The sequence below is a fragment of the Lissotriton helveticus genome, chromosome 1_1 (assembly GCF_964261635.1).
Source record: "Lissotriton helveticus chromosome 1_1, aLisHel1.1, whole genome shotgun sequence".
Taxonomy (NCBI): domain Eukaryota; kingdom Metazoa; phylum Chordata; class Amphibia; order Caudata; family Salamandridae; genus Lissotriton; species Lissotriton helveticus.
In genome coordinates, this window is record NC_136057.1 from 364,823,725 (window position 1) to 364,837,538 (window position 13,814).

Below are 13,814 nucleotides of genomic sequence, written 5' to 3' on the forward strand. Positions count from 1 at the left end.
TTTCTACTCTAAGGTTACCTAAAACACTCATTTCTGGCTGTACTTGTTTAATTTGCTGTTCACAGCTATTAAGATTACCATTCTGTTAAAAAGTTAAAGTCAATGTTAATAAGTAGGTTTCGTCCTACTTCACACTTACACTTTATTTTCCTGTCTTACCGCTAAGTATGCGACTAACAATGATCTCCGCTTCTACTTTGCTGTAAGCATTCAATCAACAGTGTCTTGCCTCGATCTTTGCTGCTAGGTACCTAATAACAATGTCTGCTTCGCCTCCTTTGCTGCTAAATTTTCGATCAATAACGATTGCCCACCTCACACTATCTCTCAAGGGTTCAACTAATGCCTCTGGAATTGGGCGGCTCTGTCTACTGAGTCTACAACGGATTCTTATGTCCTACTACAAACTATCTGGGTTGAATTTGCACAAACAAGATTCCCTTTTCTCCTTTAAGGGTCCAACCAATTCCCTTGGGTGCCTGCCGGCCCTTTTTAATGTGTTTGTAATGCACTGTCATGTCTGCTTTTAAACTGATCATTGGGCATTTGTGTTAATGAGACACACTTTCTAAAGGTTTTAATTAAATGTACAATAAACTTACAACTACTAAAAACAAGTAGATCCAAAGATTCACGTGAATGCAAAGCTGGGAGTGAAGTCAGATCCCAATATGCAAGTTAAATTCTACAAACTAACACACAGCTCATCTAAACAACGTTACAAACACAAAGTGCAAGGCGCAAGAGATCAAAGATTCCTAGGCTTCCATAGCTGTCCAAAGCAAAAACGAAATAGACATTTTTTTCCACATGAAATACATTGCAAACTATAACCAGGAAATGATCTAATCTTGCTTAACCAAAAAGTTAGATATTGAAAAAGCAACTATGCAAAATTAAAATCTTGCCTGCAAAGCATATTAATTTACACAACTTCGGGTTAATTATAAGTTCCCAAAAAAGGATGTGCTTGTTTTTCTCTCACACAACTTACTGTTTGCAAGATTTGTCATCTGCTATACATTAAAAACGTTACCAACTTTATGAATCTGGTCAATTAAAAACAAAATAAAAAAATCACCAAGCTGACACACGCCCGCTTTGACTAAGAAACAAACTTACATTTAAGGACACCACAAAAAAAGGTTTTGCAACAAAAAAAGTATCTTTAACACGTACAAAACATTTGCCAAAAGAGGGAAAAATGGCTCTACATGATACATATTTCGGCTTTAAATTTACCTCATTTAGAGCTATACTACCAGTTATTGTGACCACATTATTTGATCTTTCTCTCTGCATTTTGCGCTACAAAATGACACAATCTCAAGCTTGTGACGCAATTCTGTAGACTGCCTGGTTCAATTGAATTCAGCTTGTATAGGACTCATTCACAACTCCATTCCTTATATTCTAAGATGATGCTGTGCAAGTGTTTGTTGGGTTACTTTCATAGATTGTGATAGTCTAGAGCTTTGTGAAGTCATGGATGAAGCCATGTTCAGGTCTGTGCAATTCACTTTCATAGAGGACCTAATTATATCATGCGTAATTCACATGCTGACAAGGCACCATTCTAGACTTTATGAGGTTTCATCCCTAGATTATGTCAATCTGGATTTTGAGTTGTTAACATTAATAGAAAGACAGTCTGGAGTTTGTGGAATCACGTTCATAGATGGCACCATTCTGAAATATGAGTTTCATGTCCATAGATGACATTATTCCAGAGTTTACGCCTTCCAATTATAGCGGGTGCAATTCTAGAGGTTTATTTATACAATCCCATCCATGTATGACATAGTACCAGCTAGGATTTGACTGGTCTGCCTTCCTTGGTGCAGTAATTCTAAGTTTTTCAGTTTTCAAACCTATGATTCCTCTACGTTTTGCTTTTAACTCTCGTGACTACTTCTATTTCAACCCTTAACAATCAGGAGTGCATGAGAGGGCCTTACGGGCAATAGAAAGGGAAAGGAGTGTGGATTGTGAGGGGGACTTAAAAACAGTATTTTCTAAAATACAAATGTTTTAAAACCTTTAAGTTAGAGAGTGTGAGTCTGAGGTACTTAGAAATCCCATGTCAAATCCGACAGACACCTTACTATATCCGATTACAAGATCTTATACCAACTATTTACTAAGTAACACATTTATTAAGGTGGCGGTGTAACACCCTAAACACCCCCCTGAAGCTAGGCCACTGTTAACAATGCTTTTCCAAAGGAGATATGTATTCACATTTCTGCTTCTAAGAATACTTGATATTTCCAGCAAGATTGAAATACTTTGCAGCCTACTTCATAAATCAATGTCTCTAGATCTGTTGTTTCACTAGGCCTGACTAGACCTGCAAAAATAACAAAATATGCACAAGTAGCTTAAAATAGAGTAGAAATGGAAAATATACGTTTGCCGATGCCACGTTCATGGTTTGATCTGCCGAAAAAAACTACATTACGCGAGATATGTGAATACTATGAACTCAAAATAGTTGATTTATGTGATTGAAATGTTGCCTCTGTACATACAGTCTCGTGCCAGTATTAACAAGAATTCAGTTTTTCCACCAGCTTAAATAGTGCTAATTTTTCTTTATTTTTCTTTATTTTTTTAAACAAAAACTCACAAAGTAAACAGATTATCAACAATTTTCCAGTCTAAACTTTGGTGACATTAATAAAGGGTCATTGGACTCCTGAATGTGTTATGCAATATAGATTGGTATAGCGTCCTGAGAAGGTATCAAGGCGCTAGGGCAGGCATGTAGGTTCGATGTCCCGAAGGTGCTTACACGTACAGCCAGGTCTCCGGCTGCTTGCGAAACTCAAAAATTGAGGAGGAGGCTCTGATGTTTTGAGGGAGATCATTCCATCTCTTGGGTGCTACGTAGGAGAACGAGCGACCTCCAATTTTGTTCTTGCGTATGCAGAGAATGTGTGCGAGTGACAGTGAGGCAGAGCACAGGTGTCTGGTGGGTTGCTGAAAGTGTATGAGTCTGTTCAGGTATTCTGGTCCTGTGTAGGGCTGAGCATGTGTACATGAGAAGTTTGAATTGGCAGTTCTTGTGAATGAGGAGCCAGTGAAGCTTTTTGAGGAGCGGTGTGATGTGAATGCAGCATGAAAGGTTGAGTCTGAGTCTTTCAGTGGTGTTCTGGATGGTTTGGAGTCTGTTTAGGGTTTGTTTGTAGATTCCGGCGTAGAGAGTATTGCTGTAGTACGGCCTGCTCGTGATGAGTGCTTGCGAGATAGTTCTTCTGGTGTTCTGAGGCAACCATTTGAAGATCTTTCTTAGCATGCATAGGATATGAAAGGAGGAGGTGCAGGCTGTGTTGACTTGAGCTGTCATGTAGAACGTGTTGACTAGGATGATCCCTAGATTTCTTGCGTGGTTTGTGGGTGTTGGTCCTAGCTCTGATGGCCAACAGTAGAGTCCCCTGGGGAGTTCCTGTTGCTGAAGACCAGTACTTCCGTCTTTTCGGAGTTAAGCTGCAGGCAGTTGGTTTGCATACAGTTTGCTACCATGCCAATGAAGCAGGTGAAGTTGGACCTGGTGGTTGTTGTCTTGTCCGTCAGGGAGACAATGAGTTGAGTGTCATTGGCATAGGTGATGGCCTTGATGACTTGTGATCGGTTGATGTTGGTGAGCGATGTCATTTATGTGTGTTAAAAAGGGTGGGGCTGAGGGACGATCCCTGCAAGACCTTGCATATCAATCTCTCGGTCTCTGATATTAAGGGTGACAGCCTGACCCTTTGGGTTCGTCCGTGAGGAAGGAACAGATCCATTTGTGAGCAGATCTTTGGATGCCAATCTCCTGGAGTCTTCTGATGAGAGTGTTATGGAACAGTGTCAAAAGGCACGGAGAGGTCGAGAAGGATGAGGGCCGCTGTTTCTCCTCAGTCCAGGATGATTAGAATGTTATCAGTGGCCTTGATGAGTGCTGATTCAGTGCGGTGGTTCTTTCTGAATCCTGGTTGAGTGTTGTCCAGAAGATGGTTTAGTTTGAGGTTTTCAATGTGAAAATCTACACCATTCACATTTTATTATACATAGGCACATTTCTAAAACATCATATACTGATGTAAAAAACAAGCATCAACACATGTTGCTGGGCATAAAACCAACCTGTTTCATAGTTGATGAAAGCATATTCTACATGCATTGAAGGCAAGGCGCACAGAAAATGATAAGAAATCATTACGATGAGACATTTTTTGGGATGAGATCGGAGTATGCCACTGTTATTTACAAGTTATCAGCAGAATATGGGAAGAATGTTGAGAGACGCTAGTGCTCATCACAAAAATATGATTCCTTTCTTCTGCATGAAAAATAAGCACTGGCACAATGCAAAATAATTTACCTTCCGCTAAACAAAATGTCATATCCATGTCTATGTTACTGCTCAGCCTGCATGAGTGGTGATGAATGATCACCATTATCTCAGAACAATGAATGCATTATTATGGTCCATCCTCTGTTGTCATTTTGGACAACAATAAGGTCTTACTTGTGCAGCATTAAGATATACTTTTAAATGTAGTGGTAGTAACTAAGAGCCTTTTATATCTAATACATTGAGTACAGATTTAATATTAACAGGTGTTTGAGACCACTCACATCCATTTGCCAGATCAGATCTCACAGGTCGCCACAAACGAGAAAAGTATAAGTAAAACCAAGTGCTGAAGCCTGTCACCAGAAATGTGTTTTTACATTTGGGGCACTGACGTCACAAGGCTTATTCCAAGGCACATAATTACATAGAGCATCTCACTGTTGGCATAGAAGACAGGTTCCTGGTTACCCTGCATGATGACAAAGTAACATAGAAGCAATTCTGTAAGTTAGGGATGATATGACTATTGGATCTAAGTTACCCTGAGCAAGATTATCAAATGGAACAGAATAAAAATTAAAGCAAAATATGACAGATGAAAATGTGAACCATTGCTACTGCTCAAAAAGCACATTATTGCAAGTCCTACAAATAGGGCAGACCCATATGGGCCCCTCTTTTCACCTCCACACCGCCTCATTTGCCTTTGCCCACCTTCATGAAATCATTCTGCTCTGCTAAAAAGGACCTTCTGCAGGCTTAAAATGTACCATCAGGACCCAATTCATCCTCCAGACAATTGACAAGTTCTTTTAGATCGAGTGTATGAACAGGCGATGACTGATCTAACAGAATCAGTTCCGAAACTGCTCAACGTCTAACAAACTGAGCAATCCACAGCAGCAAGAGTCCTAATGGCACGGAAGCCAGCCTAGATACCTCTACCTCCAGCCTAGTACTTTATACTGAATGGGAATTCAAAATCTGAGATTTCGTAGATGAAAGCTTGGCTATCTCTGAGCAGACTTATACTGTGCTCATACAATCCTGTTCACCGCTAATGCAGGAGTCAACTAATATAGTGATACAAATGTCCCATTTGTGTAGAAGTACAATATGAGAATTAAATACATTCCTAAATTTAGTTCAGACACAGATTACTAATAAAGCGTCCCTCAAAAGAGGCAGAAAAGGCATACAGTACTACTGAAATCTTCAAAAGGGCAGCACTTCCTAAGATACCCTGATGTAGGAGCAACAATAGAGCATGCTTTGAAGAGGATAAAGTAGCAGAGCTCACTGTTTCGAGGTTTATCCTCGTCCAAGCCTTCATCCTCGTTCTCCGGGTCGATGTCTTCTGCCTGGGTGATCCAGTCCAAGTAGCCCTTCAGGTCCTCCTCCAGCTGCTGCTTCTCTCTCAGCTTCTGGAAATCTCCCCGGGCCTTGGCCTTTTCCCTCTCTTTGGAAAACTCTCTGGAAGGAGGAGCGAGGTATGAGGGAGGCAGATGGAAGGGCAGGGAAAATGAACAAACAGCTGATTACTGTACTTACTCGGATAGCAAGGCAAGCACATACCGAAACAAATTGGAGCATTTATCAGCAAAAGTCAATATATTCCTCTAATTTAACAAGACGGCTCAAGTCAAAACACACTACATGGTCTACGATGGAGGGTTTGCCGAGCCATGACTTATGGACAATACACCCAGACATGCCGATGTCTGGACTCGCTGAGCAAATAGTTTGAAGGCCAGTGTTGAGTGTGAAAAAAGGAACGTGATACACTAAAATCAGATGTATTGGTTGCACAGCCCTCATCAACATGCCTTGTCTACCTCTGCAAGAAGATCTCCCTTAAGGACCCACTAATCCGTCAGCATGTCACCCATCTGCAGCGCAACACGCTTACAGCCAAAGTCATCAGCCAATGCGACAGGAACTTTTCCAATTAGACACAAGTTCTTAAAAAATCTTTACATACACATCAACGTCTAAATCAGGGTTGTCAGCTTCAGGGAAGACCTTAAACCCTTCTCTTTTCACTCCCCTTCCCGTAAAAACACATCTTCACTTGTAAGCAAGCAACCTCACACAGACACTGCTAGCGTGGCACACTAAAATCACCTAGCATACCGAACAACGAACTGCACATATGTTCCAATGCTCTACTAAGGGGATCCTGTTCAGATCCCAACTAGTTGACCACGCTGTCCACTGGCAGGTACTATCACTGAGTCAACACAACTATAATCTTTCATTCCTTTTTAACTGTGTGATTTCCCGGTTGCTTTTGCTTTAATGGTGGTAACAAGTTCTTCAAGAAGGAAGACTAGAGACAGATAGTAAGAACAGTGCCTGAGTATGGTGAACGTGCTGTGATTGGTTGGTTTGGAGAGCTGGCTTTGATCTACAATAAATGTTCATTGAAGTCATAACAAGTACACAAACCCCACTCCATTAACAATGTAGTACACTTGTGTCTGTGCTGAAGACTTGTAACAAGTGCCTAATGAGCTGGTGGGCATTTATAGGAGCCATCTAAGGGTGTGTTATGAAGTGACTGCCTAGAAGTGTGCTACATTTAACTTCTCGACCTGGTCCATAGGCATATTGGTCCTCTTATTACATATATTATTCATTACACTTTACAGACAACTTGACATAGAACCTTTTAGCAGCCTCACAGTATGCTTAGTGGAGCACCATATACATCTAGACACACACACACCCACTGGGTTTGTTGAGATGTACAAACGCTGACCCCATCATGAAGCCACCTACTGCAGTCAATAGGCAGAAACTCACTGATCTGGGGACAGAGAGGCGACTGTCAGAAAGTCAAGAAACACACATACACCCAAGGCCTGAACACACAGTCAATGGGACTAAGGTGACTCTGACATGAAGACAGGGGTCATACTGCACAGTCCGCGAGGAGATGCTCACCACTTAATTTGTACTGTGCTTGGAGGAGGGCCGTATCGGAACTCATTTCTGGGGACTAGGTACCATCAGTTAGATTTTTTACAGAGTTAAAGGGAGAACAAATGTGACAGAAAAGGGAGAAACATAAGAATGAGAAGGATGAAAAGAAAGGTACGAAAACAGTGAGAATTGGGAAAGATTGGATGAAAAAAATAACCAAGAGTGAAATAAAGGGAAAAGAAGTGAAAGGGAGATATGAGGTGAGGTGGACTCAGGACTAGGCATTCCTGACATTTGGCAACCACAGGACCATGGCCTACCACGTCAACGTTAATGGGAGGCTCCCAAGTTCCAAGAAAAAACTGCGCTTTTTTTGGTTTGACAAACATTTCCCCCCATGCCTCTCCTTTGTAATAACTTACCACCAGCAGAATACTGTACGCACCAAGACACAAAACAGACAACAGAAACAAGCTTGAATGGTAAATATGGCATTATACAAAAATCCCAAAGCTTTACAATAAAGCACCCATTCTAAAAATATGAAACTTATAATATTATGCAGCTGCTGATTTACTCTTCAGCAACATGTCACCATAAATCTTCGTTACTCTGTATAACAGTGTTTATTGAAATGTTTACATTTCTATATGCTGCTGTTTCACTCTCCTGCTATCTTCAACTCTGTAGTCGAATTCACGTCGATTTACTTCTGTTGATGAAGGGCACCGTCTGCCCGAAATGCATTGGGATCGCTAATTTGATTTACTCAAATCTTTTTGCTGTCAAAATGTGAATGAGATGAATTCAGCTATTGATGAACAAGCATTCATGAGGACTAAATAAATCCATTTTGAGAATTGATCACCGTTTCCACTCCTGATTAATTTTGGATTACTCCATTACAGGACAGTTCACTGTGCATTCAGTGGCCGTTGCCCCTGGGGTGGCGCTTTTTACATTACACTTCTATATGTACCACAATATTATTGTGAATAATGCAAGAAAAGGGCTCAATTCATCATTTTACAAATCTGGTCCAATGGCCGCATTACGGATATGGGGCCATATGTATGAAGCCAATTTGCGATCGCAAACGCTAAAATTCGCAGAATTTCAGTATTTGCGATCGCAAATTAGCAGTGTGCAATGTAGCACACAAAATCCCCCTTGCAAAATAAGGAATCGCAAATTTTGCGATTCCTTATTTTGACGATTGCATTTAAGGAATCTCAAATTGGGATTCCTTAAATGCAATGTAAGAAGCAAAAAAGAAAGTGCAATTTGGCCTTAAGGAATTGCAGATTACCACCAAATTCAAGTTGGTGGTAAATTGGGATTTCATTTAAAAATGCACTATTTTTTAAGTGCCATGTGGCGCACATACATGCCCTTAGGGCACGTATGTGTACCACATGTGCACACATGCACATTTCAGGGGTGCAACAGGGTGTCATTTTGACATCCTGCCACCCTTGAAATTGCATTCTCAATTTGTGATTCTCTAATTGCTAATCGCAAATTGAGAATGCCTTCCCATTTATTCCTATGGGCTTCCTAGCCCATAGAAATGAATGGGAAGGTATTCCTTATTGGCGAATCTCAATTTGCGGTTCGCAAATAAGGAATATGTGGGATTTGCAAAATTAGTAGCAAATCCCACATACATTGCATTTTGCGATTCCCAAATTGCAATTAGCTGAAAATCCCAATTTGAGAATCCCAAAACAACATTTTGATACATATCACTCTGGCCTTGGCACAAACTTTATTCTGCTTGGTGCAAATGTGCTGTTCCTGGTGTAAGCACGAATCCGTATCTGCAGGCGGAGCAGTGCATTATTAAAAGAAAGACCGTCTGTTTGAAACCACGGATCTGCCTTTCACTGTTTAGGGAGCAACCAGCCTGTATTTGAAAGGGTGACAGAGAGCTTACTGCAAGTAAGTGAGGGATGCGTGGAGGAGGGGTCCGACACCCCCTTTCCTGCCTTGCACAGGGCACCCCTGGGAGGGTGAACTGTTTGTGACAATTAGACAATGCACTTCCTGACAACCTCTATGCTCCTGCGCCTGCCTCTGTAATATTGCCTGATTGCAAAAGAAAATATATTTGCAGAAGGCCATGCACCCATGCAAACGAGGCAAATGCACCCGTGAAATCGCGCTGCAACACATTTAGCGCCTGGGTGATCTGGGCAAATGCTGGCGGCCCCTTGAGTAATGCCAAAGTTCCCTGGAAAAGCAGGCACACATGCTATTGCGCCCCCTTGAGTACTTTCTATTATTTGAACCCACATGTCTGCCCAGAAGGATGACTGTGTTTGGCAACGGAAGCTCTAACCTCGCCATTCACTACTCCTAATGTTGCTGGACAGACTTAAGGGAAAACGAGGTGAACAAGTCTGACAGTGTCCAACGTTCCATGTGAGACATACATTAATGGGTATGGAATCCGCAAACACTAACGGACAGAGTAAAAGAAACACCAAGATGCAAACTCAAGCCAACGAAAAGATCAAATTTAGGTAAAACACTTCAAATTAGGATTTATGTACGAGGCGCATTGTTCAATTTTGCAAACATTTCAGAACTGAAGTTCCAATGCCAACATTGACTTAAGGCATTTCTCAAGTGAACTTCAAATCTATCGAGCCACACAAGTCATTTTGGAGAAGGGGCGTCGTTAGAACTCATACGCAGTGCGTAATTTGTAAAAAAAAAACAACGGCACGTGTGTTCCTTTTCATTGTAGGAACCAAGCACCTGTGCCTAGTCTGGATACCACCTCAAGCCTCTTTCTTTCCCCACCATACACTTCCTGTCTCTTTATCTCACTTGTGCAGGTTCTTTTTCATTTCCGGTTTCTCCCCTTATCACTTTCTTCCCATCTTTCTCTTCCTCCTTCCTTCTCTGACTTTATTTCTCTTATCTTGGTCAAAGAATGATGATGAAATTAAGTCCAAGTCCCCAAAGTCTGTGCTGGTGCCTTCTGCACACATCAAGCACTGGCAGCAGGTTGGAGTAGGGAAATGGGCGCACCGAGGCTCTGCCCTGTTGGAAGAGGCATTCTACCTCTGGCTGTCATACTCCAGGTAACCCTCATGTCATTGGCTCGTTTATTTAGTTTTTAATTGAGGAACTCCTTGCTGCTGGGCACGAGGTACAGCATCAGTGTGAAGCATCATGCAGAAGCACCAGCAAAGGTATGCATTGACTGCCAATCACTTACCCACTCAGCACACCAAGAACCAGGTTCAGAACAAAGAAGGACCCGAAGATGACCAAGCTGACGAAATAGACCCAGGGGAGCTCGTAGCCCATAGCGTCCTGCATCTGGAAACACAAGAGAGAGAAGGAGATCAGGCACCACAAACAAAATCTTCATGGGCAACTAAGCGAATCATAAAATTCATTTAGAACTAGCCTACCAAAGAAGCCTCTGTCCCATGCTCACAAACCACAAACACAACTCACACCTGTTTGTCAACTCTTCAGCCAATCCCATCTCGTTTCAAATTTGCCACTTCCTTATGGTTTCCCATTGCATGATGTTGCTACAGATGAGACCCAGCTGTTTTGTGGCTGTCTCTGTCATCCCACGGGTGGGCTTGCCTGCCATTCCCAACTTCTGCGATTGTGTCTGCCATTTCCAATGTGTGTATTAGTGCTTGCTATTACTGATATCCGTGTTTTCAATTTGCAATCTCTGTGTTTGCTGCTTCCACAGTATGACTGTCATTTTCTGCCTCTGTGTTTGTCTGCCATTCCCAATGTCTGTAGGTGTGTCCACTATTCCCAATGTCTGTACTTGTGCCTCCTGTTTCCTATGTTATTCTATCTTTCTGTAGTTTCCAATGTCTTGTGTGTCTAGAGTGTTTGTGTCTGCCATTGTCAATGTTCGTGTCTGCTGTTCCAAGTGTTTGTTTGTGTCTCTAGTAAGCAATGTCTCTGTCTGCATCTCCCTTTTTAGGTCGAGCTTGACTCAGCCATGTGCTGCTCTGGCGATCTGCTGTAGTGGAGTGGGGAATAGAAGCCCCGTCCATATTTGCCATTGGCTTGTGTCATTGTCCGTTCTAAATGCTGGCTTCTGATTCGTAAATAGGCTTGTTAGTCCCTCCTTAGTACCGCCTTCTCTTCATTTGTCACCTCCCATGCCGACTGTCCCCTTTACTTCGGTTGTTACACGATAGTGTTATTTAGACTGTGAGCACTATTTTATTTATCCAGTTTCTCTTACTACAGGCTCAATGTGCTTTGGTGCCTTCTTTAAAACCCCACCTTCCCTCCTGTTGTCTGTGCCTACTGCCCCCCAGCCCTCCCTCCCTCCCGTTGTCCCTGATGCCTACCATTTGCAATAGGTCCCGCATTTATGCGAGTTTGAGCTTTTGGCATTGTAAATGACAATGCCTTTAATTTTTGTTTTCGTTTTTAAAACATAAATAAAAGGCATTGTCATTTACAATGTCAATAGCCCCTGTTTCCCTGTAAAGCCAGAAGTGTTGATATATTTGTCCAGAACATGTAAAAGAAGAAATGATTGGATTTCATGTAGCGCCGGTCCGAGAAACAGGATCTTGGCACCTTCTTGTCGGTACACTCTGTGTGCGTACTCACTTCGGGAATCATTTGTCATGTTATGTTATGTTATGTTAGTATGTATTTGTAGAGCGCACGTTCACCCTGGGGTTTCTTGGTGCTGTGTACCGCTGGGGAACCCGTCCTGGCTTTCCCTGTGAGATGGTCCCTATTGGGCATCCCCAAGGTGAAGCCAGGCATCCCCGGCAGAGAGGGGGCCGTTGTGGAGATTAAGCAAGCTATTGCCCAGAGTTGCAGCGTGGGACCCATGGTTAGAGAGGCACCGAGGCGAGATTTATCGAGCCCGCTAACATTGGTCCCATACCCTGCCGCGTCGGGAATTGAACCCTGGTCCCAGGACGACCTCTGCTTCTGGGTCTGCCGCCTCTAACCGGTGAGCCACACTTCTCCACTTTTATTTGACACGGAAACATTCCGTGATTCAGGGAACTCACTTCAGACACATACATTACAGGTTTTAAAACCATTATAAATTATTAGGCAATTGTGTCAGCAAAAACAGTTACTCAGAATTTCTTCCTTCGTAAGTGAAGTGTACGGCTCAGTATATGGTGTCACGCCGCGGCCTTTCACTCAGCCGCCTGGTGCTTTGAAGAGGCAGTCACGACATGTTCCCTGGAGTCGTGAGACTCATTCGGACAGTACTCACATTTCTTGTCATGATTCTCAGCGACCAAGCCCTTTTATTAAAACATTTATTTTTGTGTTACATGTGCTCTGCTGTGTCTAGAATAAGTGTGACATCCCTCCCGACTGAAGGGAACCCACCACAATCGCTGCCCTAAGTGCACTTCTGCATGGAACATCACTACATAACAATTCTTCTCTTTTTTCTTTCTCATCACCCATCACTGTGTGATGACTACGACAGATGCCGGACACTAGGACCCTGTGGGTCACAGGGCGGTGACCAGGTCACCGGACTACTTCCTGTGGACGGACAGGAAAGGGCAATATACACCAGGACGAGGACGAGGGCGGACGTGCCCAGACAGACGGACGACACAACCAAATAAAGATGTACCTCTGCATATGATCTGTGTCCTGTGTGGTTCCTGTGCGTGGCGCATCGCACAACACGACATCTGGCGACGAGGGACGACGGACTGCATGCTGTGCCCATCGGAACACCGTGATTTGAACCAGGAGCCCACCCTGGATTGCGTCGTGGTCAAAAAGGAAGAGGGAAGAGTGAAGCGCCATCCAGAAGAAAGCAGCGACGTGGGAGCCCACCCCAACCGCCGCAAACGAAGAAGAAACGAGCCCGGTAAGCGCCAGCCAAAGAGCGCGAGTTTCAAGATATAAAAGAAAAGCCAGCGCGAGCTCTCGCGAGAGTCTCGGCGGCCATATTGGGGCCAGGCGCGAGGGCCAATAGGGACGAAGAACAAGTGCGGCGGCCATTTTGAAGTCAGGCTGCATCGCGATTGGCCGCGAAGTCTCGCGAGAAGACGGTGGCCATCTTAGAATCAGGCTGTACAAGCCAATAGGAACAGAGAACAAGCGCGGCGGCCATCTTAAAGTCAGGCAAAGGGCGGAAAACAGTGGAAAGTGCTGATAAAAGAGAAGAAAAGGCACAAAGAAGGATAAATAACGTCAACAAGTGGGCATAAGAGCAAAATATAAAAAAAAAGGGGCAAATAAAAGGACAAAAGAAAGAAAAAGAAGGAAAGTAAGAAAAAGGCACAAACAAGCATAAGCAAAGGCAAAAGAGGCAAAATAAGAAAATAAGGGTTGAACAAGCAGCAATAGAGCGGAGAACAGGAAAGAACAAGAGAAATGTCAGAAACAAAGCAAAGCGCACAATTCCGCAGACCAGTGCCTTTCACTGTATCGGAACCACAAGTGGGCATCAGATGGGAGAAATGGCTCATAAAATTAGAACGATACATGAAGGCGACTGATGTGGTGGACGGGAAAAAACTGGATCTATTCCTAAACTATGTGGGGGATG

The 13,814-nt window shown here is 43.0% G+C and overlaps 2 protein-coding genes across 13 annotated transcripts in view; one reads left to right on the plus strand and one right to left on the minus strand.

The window, feature by feature from the left end:
* The window catches only part of CACNA1C (calcium voltage-gated channel subunit alpha1 C), a 2,299,705-nt gene that overhangs the window by 715,390 nt on the left and 1,570,501 nt on the right, over window positions 1-13,814 (minus strand). For all 6 annotated transcript variants that reach the window (XM_078673661.1, XM_078673663.1, XM_078673662.1 and 3 more), the window contains exons 8-9: window positions 10,497-10,600; window positions 5,643-5,815 (exon numbers count right to left, since the gene is read on the minus strand). In XM_078673661.1, coding sequence (XP_078529787.1) covers window positions 5,643-5,815; window positions 10,497-10,600 — 277 coding nt within the window. The remainder of the gene's footprint in view (window positions 1-5,642; window positions 5,816-10,496; window positions 10,601-13,814) is intronic.
* LOC144808862 (uncharacterized) overlaps window positions 1-13,814 on the plus strand; it is a 433,476-nt gene that overhangs the window by 370,913 nt on the left and 48,749 nt on the right. The gene's annotated exons all lie outside the window — the stretch shown is intronic.